At 44.3% G+C, this 12,044-nt stretch overlaps 1 protein-coding gene across 1 annotated transcript in view; it reads left to right on the top strand.

The window, feature by feature from the left end:
• Positions 1–12,044, top strand: part of LOC120916886 (latent-transforming growth factor beta-binding protein 3-like) — a 2,124,401-nt gene that overhangs the window by 1,869,869 nt on the left and 242,488 nt on the right. The window contains 1 exon segment of the mRNA XM_040327823.1: positions 8,352–8,507. Coding sequence (XP_040183757.1) covers positions 8,352–8,507 — 156 coding nt within the window.

The following is a 12,044-nucleotide window of genomic DNA, read 5'->3' as shown; positions in this document are numbered from 1 at the left end:
CTTTGGCACCCTGCTCCCTCTTCTATGGCTCTGTGCAACCACCGCCTCTTCCTCCGAACTACACGGGTCACCTGCATGAGGTTGATTCCATGTCGGGTCGAGGACCTCATCATCCTCCACATCATCTTCCACCCAGTCTTCACCACTGCCCTCCTTGTCGGTCTGCACAATTGCAAAAGCACCAGCAGTTGGCAACTGTGTTTCGTCATCATCCAAGACGTGCTGTGATGGTCCCCCATGGTTGGGCATCGGTGCACTCAATCTCTTCCCCTTCTGGGGCTGGGCTAGGTGGATGGCCCTGGGAACACATGCTAACAGACTCATCAAAAAGAAGAAGAGACTGCTGCATGCTTTGGGGCTCAGACTGCTTGGCTGATTTGCAAGGGGGTAAGGTGAAAGACTGATGGTGGACATCGGCTGCAGGCGCCAACTCTGAGCTTTCAGCACAAGACTGGTTGGAAAACAATGTGAAGGAACTGGAGGCACTGTCAGCAACCCAATCTACTACCGCCTGTTCTGCTCCTGGCCTCAACATTCGTAGAGCTGGATTAGGCCCGACCAAATACCGCTGCAGGCTCTGTCGGCTACTTGCACCTGAGAAAGGTGTTTCACTTGTGCGTGTAGCTGGCACAGATCGACCATGTCCTCTCCCTGTAACAGGAGCTCCACCAGCAGCACCACGACCACGGCCACGTCCCTTATTTGACGTTTTCCTCATATTTCTCAAATTTAGGGTCTTGCCCTAATTTTGAGAAATTTTAAATACAAAAATAGTGTAATATGTTGAAATAGGCAGAGATTCACCTATATATTTCTCTACCTATAGCAAGAAGCAGGAACCTACCCCTAAAAAATGTACTGCACAGACAGTATATCACAGGGGACAGGTAGAGTGCTGGTGAACTAGGCAGAGATTCACCTATATATGTCTCTACCTATACCAATAAGCAGGAACCCAGCCCTAAACAATGTACTGCACAGACAGTATATCACAGGGGACAGGTAGAGTGCTGGTGAAATAGGCAGAGATTCACCTATATATTTCTCTACCTATAGCAAGAAGCAGGAACCTACCTCTAAACAATGTACTGCACACACAGTATATCACAGGGGACAGGTAGAGTGCTGTGAAATAGGCAGAGACTCACCTATATATGTTTCTCTACCTATAGCAAGACACAGGAACCTACCTCTAAACAATGTACTGCACAGACAGTATATCACAGGGGACAGGTAGAGTGCTGGTGAAATAGGCAGAGATTCACCTATATATTTCTCTACCTATAGCAAGAAGCAGGAACCTACCTCTAAACAATGTACTGCACATACAGTATATCACAGGGGACAGGTAGAGTGCTGGTGAAATAGGCAGAGATTCACCTATATATTTCTCTACCTATAGCAAGAAGCAGGAACCCAGCCCTAAACAATGTACTGCACAGACAGTATATCACAGAGGACAGGTAGAGTGCTGGTGAAATAGGCAGAGATTCACCTATATATTTCTCTACCTATAGCAAGAAGCAGGAACCTACCTCTAAACAATGTACTGCACACACAGTATATCACAGGTGCACAGGTGGTGGCAGGTGCAGTTGAAATATACAGAGTCACCTATAGATTGCTGTCCCTATAGGAAATATCTGGAACCTGTCCATGAACTATGTACTGGACGCACACACAGTATATCACAGGTGCACAGGTGGTGGCAGGTGCAGTGCTGTTGAAATATACAGAGTCACCTATAGATTGCTGACCCTATAGGAAATATCTGGAACCTGTCCCTGAACTATGTACTGGACACACACACAGTATATCACAGGTGCACAGGTGGTGGCAGGTGCAGTGCTGTTGAAATATACAGAGTCACCTATAGATTGCTGACCCTATAGGAAATATCTGGAACCTGTCCCTGAACTATGTACTGGACACACACACAGTATATCACAGGTGCACAGGTGGTTGCAGGTGCAGTGCTGTTGAAATATACAGAGTCACCTATAGATTGCTGACCCTATAGGAAATATCTGGAACCTGTCCCTGAACTATGTACTGGACACACACACAGTATATCACAGGTGCACAGGTGGTGGCAGGTGCAGTGCTGTTGAAATATACAGAGTCACCTATAGATTGCTGACCCTATAGGAAATATCTGGAACCTGTCCCTGAACTATGTACTGGACACACACACAGTATATCACAGGTGCACAGGTGGTGGCAGGTGCAGTTGAAATATACAGAGTCACCTATAGATTGATGTCCCTATAGCTGAACAAAATTCCTAAACTATATGAAGCACAGCAGATGTCACAGGAATAAAGAGTGCTTGTTGAGATTTCTGAAGCAGGATACACCTCTATGACACTGTCCCTAAGCAGCAGCAGCAGCTTCTCCCTATCATAACTAAAGCACAGTGACGAGCCAGAAACCATAAGATTATGCAGATATCAAAGAAATAAAGTGTGCTTGTTGAGATTTCTGAAGCAGAATACGCCTAAATGACACTGTCCCTAAGCAGCAGAAGCAGCCTCTCCCTATCATAACTAAAGCACAGTGACGAGCCAGAAACCATAAGATGATGCAGATATCAAAGAAATAAAGTGTGCTTGTTGAGATTTCTGAAGCAGGATACAATTTTCTGACACTGTCCCTAAGCAGCAGCAGAAGCCTCTCCCTATCATAACTAAAGCAGAGTGACGATCTGTGCTGTGTGCCTCGATCTAATATAGAGGCTGGTCACATGCTGGGTCACATGCTGCACTGGCCAATCACAGCCATGCCATAAGTAGGCATGGCTGTGATCAGTTCCCAGTCACAGTAGTAAAACAAATGGTGATTGGCTGCCGAGCAGCGCGCCAAAACATACCCGAACTCCGAACCCGAACCCAAACTTTTTCCAATTATTCGGGTTCGGGAGCAAAAAAAAAACAAAGTCCGTACCGAACCCAAACTTTACAGTTCCGGTTCGCTCAACCCTAATCAGGAGCCTTCAGACCATTTCTGTATTTACAGTTTTTTAATACTTTCATAAAAGTTCCCCCCTTCAAGATGGAGTCACTGGAGACTATCATCTCAGTGGTGAAGCCAGGAGACTGGATGGTCTCAATTGACTTAAACGCATATCTCCACGTTCCCACTGATCCGGAACGTCGCTGTTTTTTTTTTAGATTTGTTTCAAAGATGTTGTCAGCAACCAATGCAATTCTCAGACTTGAGGGTATCCAGATTTTCCACTACCTTGAAGATGTTTTGCTGCTCACTCCATCAAGCGACATTCTGCACGATCAGGTGGTCCTAGTGTGTGAGACCCTAAAGCCTCATACACATGATCAGATATCTGATGGAATCTAATCCAATGGATTTTTTCGTCGGATATCCGATGAAGCTGACTTTCATCAGTCTTGCCTACACACCATCAGTCAAAAATATGATTGTGTCCAAACGCGGTGACGTACAACACGTACAAGGGCAAGTTCAAATTCAACGGTGCAACCCTTTGGGCTGCTTTTGCTGATTTCGCGTTACCGCATGTTAGAAAAAGTTTGGTGAGAGCCGATTCGCGCTTTTCAGTCTCCGTGCTTTTCAGATCGTTTTCTGTGTCTGCTTCTTCCTGTGGGAAATCTAAAATTGCTGGAATAATTCCTCTGTTGGAGTTTCCTTTACTTCCGTACCAAAAGATGAACTTCTTCCTCACTTTCTCATAAATGGCTCTAGTCACAGGTTTTCTGCTGGTTAAAATTGTGTCGATCACCCTCCCCCAACAGTCCTTTCCTCTGTAGTCTCATCCTTTCAATAACCAGGCCGAGAGCTTAATGGCCTTGTGGTTCAGGTTGGTTGCCTGGCCCCTGCGATAGGAGGTTTGGTATGTCTGGCAGTGTTAGGTGCAGTTGAACACTGAGATTTTTCAGACTGAACCACACTCTCTGCGGCCAGCGGGGTGCGATGAGTATTACCGTTGTTCTTTCTTCCCTGTTTTTTTTGGATTGCCTTTGGTATTTCAGCAGTCGGAGGAAATGCATAACACAGATGTATGCCCAACTTTGGTTGAAAGTATCTACTCTGATGTTGCCATCTGTGGGGTCCAGAGAGAAGAACTTTGAAAGTTTTGTTTTTATCTTTAAAGTTAACAGGTCGACCTTGGGCACCCCTAGGTCTGAGTGATCCACAAGAAGGTTGCTTGGTTTAGGGACCACTCAGTCTGTTTTATGACTTTTCAACCTAAAGTCTGTCCCCTTCAGTTGGACGCCTGAGATGGATCTGATGTTTCTGTCAGGCCTGTTAACAGAGGAGATTTTGTACCTGTTTGCCTGTTCAGGTATGCCACAGTTGTGGCGTTGTCTGACTGAATTAGGACATCTCTGCCCTGAATGGCCGGTTGAAATGCTCTTAGCGCTTCCTCTTAATTCCCTCAAGTTTTAAGAGGCTCGATTCCAATAGGAGTCCCATTTACTCTGAGTGCAGAGATCCCCCATGTGCACTCCCCACCCCAGGGTACTGGCGTATGTGGTGATCCGCACCGGGTTGGTCTGCACCCGTTTGCATCCTTTGGTGTAGCGAAGCAGATTGACCCACCACTGAAGTGCTTTTTTGACTGATCAGAGATGTTACAGCCTCTGTGATTTTTTTCTGTCTTTTGTTCCGTTAGGAAAATCTTGGTCACTTTGGCATCTAGCACATAAACCAAGTTTCAATCTTGCAACACCCAAAAAGAGGATAGTATGCGACCAGTCTAAACTGCGAGGCATATTCGTCAATGCCAGAAGACTGGCGGACAAGATGGGTGAACCAGAGATACTGTTGTACCAGGAGGATTTGGATTTTGTGGGAATTTCAGAAACCTGGTCCAACACCTTTCACAATTGGCTGGCAACCATTCAAGGGTATACCCTTTTCGCAGGGATAGGGAAGGCGTATACCTATATATCAAGAATAATGTACAAGTGAATGTGAGAGATGACTTCACTAAGGGAGCTAGGGAGGAGATGGAATCCTTATGGGTAGAGCTCCAAAGGGATGACGCCAAGGGGAAAATAATACTGGGAGTATGCTATAGGCCCCATAACCTGAGGCAGGATCGGGAGAAGGCTCTCCTATCACAATTTGGATTAGCAGCAATGATAGCAAGTGTTATCATAATGGGGAATTTTAATTATCCAGACATAGACTTGGCGGAGGGTAGGGATGGGTGAACGGTTCGGCCCGAGCGTAAGTTTGGGCCGAACTTTGGTTGATCGGATGTTCTGGCGAGCACCGAACAATATGCTGAGTTCGGGATAAATTCCAAAGCTGCAGAACTACCTAAAAAAGTCTATGGGAAACTAAAATGAAAAAACAAAAGTGCTAATTTTAAAGGCTTATATGCAAGTTATTGTCATAAAAAGTGTTTAAGGACATGGGTCCTGCCCCATGGGACATGTATCAATTCAAAAAAAGGTTTAAAATTGGGTGTTTTTTTTGGGAGCAGTGATTTTAATAATGCTTAAAGTGAAACAATAAAAGTGAAATAGTCCTTTAAATTTCGTACCTGGGGTGCTTGTAAAGTGGCACATTTTCCAGTGTTTAGAACAGTCCCTGCAACAAAATGAAATTTCTTAATGAAAAAAAAGTAATTTAAAACTGATCAGGGCTGTAATGAAATTTCGGGTCCCGGCAATACAGATAAAATGAATTGAAAAAAACAGCATGGGTCCCCCCAGTCCATTACCAGGCTCTTTGGGTCTGGTATGAATATTAAAGGGGTTGTAAAGGTAAAAAATAATTTCCCTAAATAGCTTCCTTTACCTTAGTGCAGTCCTCCTTCACTTACCTCATCCTTCGATTTTGCTTTTTCTGAGAAATACTTGCTTCCTGTTCTTCTGTCTGTAACTGCACACAGTAATGCAAGGCTTTCTCCCTGATGTGGAGAAAGCCTCTTGAGGGGGGAGAAGGCAAGCAGGAGTGTCAGGACGCCCACTAACACACAGCTCCTTTCTCTATCTGCAAAGTAGAGAGTGTCCTGACTTGCCTGCTCGCCCCCTTCACACCAGGGAGAAAGCCTTGCATTACTGTGTGTAGTTACAGACAGAAGAACAGGAAGTGAGGATTTCTCAGAAGAAATAAGGACATTTAAAAGCAAAATGGAAGGATGAGGTAAGTGAAGGATGACTGCACTAAGGTAAAGGAAGCTATTTAGGGAAATTCTTTTTTACCTTTACAACCCCTTTTAATATTCATACCAGAATGAAAGGAAGCTATTTAGGGATTTTTTTTTTTACCTTTACCCCTTTAAGGGGATTTTTTTTTACCTTTATCCCTTTAAGGGGAACCCCGAACCAAAATTTAAAAATAAAATTGCGTGGTGGTCCCCCCAAATTCCATACCAGGCCCTTAAGGCCTGGTATGGAAAAATGGTGTAGGAGTCCCCTCAAAAATCAAAACTAGACCCTTATCCGAGCACGCAACCTGGCAGGTCACAGGAAAAGAGGGGGCGACCTGCCAGGTTGCGTGCTCGGATAAGGATCTGATATGAATTTTTAGGAAGACCCCTACGCCATTTTTTTTTACATTTTGATGCCGGGTTCCCCTTAAAATCCATACCAGACCTGAAGGCCTGTTAATGGACTGGGGGGGGGGGGGACCATGCCGTTTTTTTCAATGAATTTTTACTGTATGGCCAGGACCCAACAATTCATTACAGCCTCAAGCAGTTTTAAATGACTTATTTACATTTAGAAATGTCATTGTGCTGCAGGGACTGTTCTAAACACAGGAAAAATGTGCTACTATAGACACCCCCTAGGTATGAAATTTAAAGGAATACTTTTATTATTTCACGTTAAGCATTTTTAAAATCGCTGCTCTCGATAAAACACTTTTTATGACAATACCATGCATATAAGCCTTTAAAATTAGCACTTTTGATTTTTCATGTTTGTGTCCCATAGACTTTAACAGTGTTCACGTGTTCGAACAAATGTTTTGCCTGTTCACAAGTTCTGGTGTGAACCGAAGCGGGGGGTGTTCGGCTCATCCTTATCCATGATCTGCATACATTTTTGGGACGCAGCCCGGGACAAGGTTTTGCGGGGCAGACATTCTAAAGAGTCCCAATGAAAAAAAGTGAACAGATCAATGTCCTATTTTCCAAAAAAAGGACGTATCAGATGGTGTTTTTATTAGGTGGAACTGTACTGCTCTCCTACAGGTGAAATGGTGACATCAAACCAAAGGAACCACAGAACAGTGATGAGATAGAAAGGAAATCCTCCACCATCCAAAATAACTGCCTCTTACCGAAAGGGAAGATCCCAACCAGAGATCTTTTGTTGGCGTGTGGCTTTCTAACCCAGCCTAGGGGTCTATGCAGCAGGATAACGTTTCTCCGATATCAATTAGATCTCACACCGCTCACTTCAAGTAAACACTGAAATATCATCTTCAGGTGAAGCAGGTGAACCTGTCACATATTTTCAGTAAAAAGGTTTTCTTGGTTGTAGAATTTCTAAGATGTTTCCTATAGGAATATGACGCAAGCTCTGAAACTTGTCACACTGCCATACTGAATTCCAGGGAGTGCTCCGGTAGATCGCAGGCCGGCCGTTCACTGAAGGATCCGCTGATGACAAATCCGGGGCAGACAGCTGTCAAATTTTCGTGACTATCCTGGCAAATCTGTGACTGTTGGCAACTATGCTACTGCCCTCTGTACTGTGCCCACTTACCCTCCCACTGTACTGTGCCCTCCTGCTACCCCTGTACTGTACCCTCCTGCCCCCTGTACTGTGTCCACTTCCCCTTCCCCTTGTACACTTCCCATCTGCTCCCTGTACTGTGCCCATTTACCCTACCACTGTACTGTGCTCTCCTGCTCCCCCTCCCCCCACCTTATACAGTTAACTTTTTATTATTTTTCCAATTATGGGTGTGAGTGGGGCCTCATGTCTAAGTTTTGCCTAAGGCCTCACAAAGCCTAGAGCCGCCTCTGCCTGCACCTAAAGTCATCTTCAACACCCTTACACTTCACCTGACGGGCTCAGTATGCAAAGCCTTGTGTGAAGGCATCTGGAAGAGGCTGAATGGGCACAGCAGCTCTCTGGCCTTGTGAGTGATGACAGTGCTGCAAGATCCTGGTGACTGTGTACTATTTATCAGAGCCATATAGTTCTTTCATGGGGTCCCTGCCTCTAGCCTTCCCTTAGTCTCCCAACTGTATTAGAATGTTTTTTGCTGAGTGTAGCACAGTGGAGAGTGTTCAGGTTTATATTGTGTGCTCTATTGACCTATCAATGACCTACCGGCTAAGCTACAGCATACTGTTTCAAAATACAACATATATCAAAATATTTTAACTGATATACTTTACTTTACAGATCGCACAGAAGCACTGGATATCTGCTGGAGGATGAAAGGCACAGATGGGATCTGCACGCATCCAATTAGTGCTCACCGAGTATCACTGAATGAATGCTGCTGTGGACAAGGGCAGGGATGGGGACCTATTTGTCTTTCCTGTCCACCTAGGCATGGTAAGCAGAAGCTAATTAAATATTTATTATAACTGCATTCAAACCATAATTTATTTTTCAATATGTTTAAACCACATACCTCATGTGATAACAGCAATGTCAGATCCCAGCCTCCACCACCAATATTTGCCAAAAACCAGGTCACTAACCGGTCACTGTCACCAGTATGAGACAATGGCACTTTCAGCCTCACCCTGCACAGAGATTTAACAGCTTGCACAACAATAATCTAAGTGCCAGCAGACTGAGATGTGTCACTATGGTAAGGTTATTGATGAAATTAACTTTTTTACACACACTAGCTGCCACCTGAAACAGAAGCACGCACTATTAAAATGATCTGAAATAATACATGCTGTCACGACTGACAGGAATATTACCGAGGTTAAAATATAGTAGCACTTCCACGACCGGCGGGGATCATCGGGAGATCACGGCGGCTTCCGTCGTGCCTATCCTCCCCTTATCCTAAGCACTAAGCATCCAATAGGATTGCCTAAGCTTTCAGCCAATCGGGAACTGCATAACATACCTGTGCTTCCTGATTGGCGGTTCAGTGTTAGAAAAACAAATATTTTCTAACACATCTGGGTGGACTGTGAGCGCAATGCTCTGCGCTCCAAGTCCATCTTTTTTTGAAACCTATTAAAGCCAGTGGGGCAGATCCTCAAAGAAATTACGCCGACGTATCTGTTGATACGCCGCGTAATTTCAAATTTTGCGCGTCATATCTTTGTTTTGGTATCCACCAAACAAGATACGACGACATCTGTGTTAGATCCGACAGGCGTACACCGTCGGATCTAAGATGCAATTTTTCGGTGGCCGCTGGGTGGCGTTCACGTCGTAATCCACGTTGAGTATGCAAATTAGCTATTTCCGACGATCCACAACGTACGAGCGGCCATCGCATTCTTTTACATCGTTTCCGATCGGCTTTTTACGGCATATAGTTAAAGCTGCTATCTGGTGGTGTACTCAATGTTAAGTATGGCCGTCGTTCCCGCGTATAATTTTGAAAACTGCGAACTGCGCATGCCCCGTCCGTCAAAACTCCCAGGGTGCATTTCTCCAAATGACGTCGCAAGGACGTCATTGTTTTTGACGTGAACGTAAATGGCGTCCAGTCCCATTCACGGAATATTTATCAGCATTGTCTCCTGTTATGTGATCAAAACTTCCCTCGCTTTTCAGTTCAATCTCTCTACTCCACTGTCCCCTCACCCAGCACAGAATAGTAAGGCCTCATGCACACAGGGTGTTAGAAAAAACAAGCTGCAAAGCCACTACCAACGCCAGGTAAAAGCTGCTGTAAAAACATGCTTTTAATAGCTTTTTGCATTCGCGTTAATGCATGTTTAGCCGCGCTAGCTTTTAGCAGCTTTTCTATGCCTCTATTCAAAATCAGTGGTTACCTATGAGAGCCCATTGATTTGAATAGAAGTCGCACCAGAAGTCTGATCATGATTATCCGACTTGCGGTGCCGCTTGTGCGCTGAGGATCTTGAAAGGAAACCCTCGCCAAAATGAAAAGATCATACCAGACCGGAGGGTCTTGTATGGATTTAAAGGGGAAACCCCCAACGCCAAAAACAATGGCGTGATGTCCCCCAAAAAATCCATACCAGATTCTTATTGGATTCCATAAAAGCAGTCACCTTAGCACTAAAGACTGACTCTAGGCTACCAGAGGTCCAAGTCAAATATCTTGTAGATGGACTACAACAGGCAATGGGGAATAATTACTTCTGGGCACTGGGATCGTTCTACAATCAAATCAAGGGAGTTGCAATGGGGGCTCGTTATGCCCCCAGTGTTGCAAACCTGGTATTGAACAAATGGGAGGAGGAAACCATCTATCGAGATAACCAGGCACCCCTCATCTACTACATGAGATATATAGATGATATTATTCTCATGTGGGAGGGGTCTTGGGCTACTTTGGAAACATTTCTAAACGGATTGAATAGCAACCAATATGGACTCAAATTTACAGCTACATCTAGTCTGGCATCCATCAATTATTTGGACCTAATTCTAACTAAAAAAGGCGACAAAGTCAGTACGCGCACGTATTTTAAAAGTACAGACAGGAATGCGTTTGTACCAGTCAACAGCTGTCACCATCCCAAATGGTTGAGTACCATTCCTAAAGGACAGTACATGCGGATCCGTCGCAATTGTGATGCTATTACAGATTTCCAATCCCAATCCCAGATCCTAATGGAGAAGTTTAAAGAAAAAGGATACCTCCCTCAAATACTAAAAAAAACAGCTCTAGAAGTATCGAATATGGATCGGGACCAACTTCTGACCACCAAGAAAAAGGCCCCATTTTCAGGAGACTTGGCTTTCTTTTCAGGTTTCCATCGCCAATACCAAAGTATTGAAAAAATCTTTAAGAAACATTGGCCCATTCTGCTTAAAGACAACGATTTGGCCGCAATCTTACCCCCCAAACCCAAATTTGTGTATAGGAGAGCACCGGGGTTACGGAATATGATTGCTCCAAACGTACCGGATCCTCCACCTCGACCTCCAACTTTTCTTGATGGATCAGGTTTCCATCACTGCACCAGGTGCAAATCATGTAAAAGTACCATTAGAACTAGCAGAAAAATAACCAAATTTAAATCCAACATTACACAAAAAGAATATACGGTTAAACCTCTCATAACTTATGTAAAGTTATGCACTTGGGGGCTAAGAATATGCATGCATCATACATACTAGGGGGAGTACAACTGGGGGGATCTGTAGTGGAGAAGGATCTGGGGGTTTTAGTTGATCATAAGCTCAATAATGGCATGCAATGCCAAGCTGCGGTTTCCAAAGCGAGCAAAGTCCTTTCTTGTATTAAGAGAGGTATGGACTCCAGAGACAGAGATATAATTTTGCCCCTGTACAAATCATTAGTAAGACCTCATCTGGAATATGCAGTTCAGTTTTGGGCACCAGTTCTCAAAAAGGATATCGGAGAACTGGAGAAAGTGCAGAGAAGAGCAACCAAACTGATAAGAGGCATGGAGGAGCTCAGCTATGAGGAAAGATTAGAAGAACTAAATCTATTCACTCTTGAGAAGAGGAGAATTAGGGGGGATATGATCAACATGTACAAATATATAAGAGGTCCATACAGTGTACTTGGTGTTGAGTTATTCACTTTACGGTCAACACTGAGGACAAGGGGGCACTCTTTACGTCTAGAGGAAAAGAGATTTCACCTCCAAATACGGAAAGGTTTTTTCACAGTAAGAGCTGTGAAAATGTGGAACAGACTCCCTCCAGAGGTGGTTCTGGCCAGCTCAGTAGATTGCTTTAAGAAAGGCCTGGATTCTTTCCTAAATGTACATAAAATAACTGAGTACTAAGATTTGTAGGTAAAGTTGATCCAGGGTAAATCCGATTGCCTCTCGGGGGATCAGGAAGGAATTTTTTCCCCTGCTGTAGCAAATTGGATCATGCTCTGCTGGGGTTTTTTGCCTTCCTCTGGATCAACTGTGGGTATGGAGTTGGGTGTATGGGATTGTATTGTGT

This window comes from Rana temporaria, chromosome 11 (assembly GCF_905171775.1).
Source record: "Rana temporaria chromosome 11, aRanTem1.1, whole genome shotgun sequence".
In the NCBI taxonomy this organism is placed as follows: domain Eukaryota; kingdom Metazoa; phylum Chordata; class Amphibia; order Anura; family Ranidae; genus Rana; species Rana temporaria.
The sequence above is the reverse complement of the archived record's forward strand: the minus strand, read 5'-3'. Positions and strand labels throughout refer to the sequence as shown.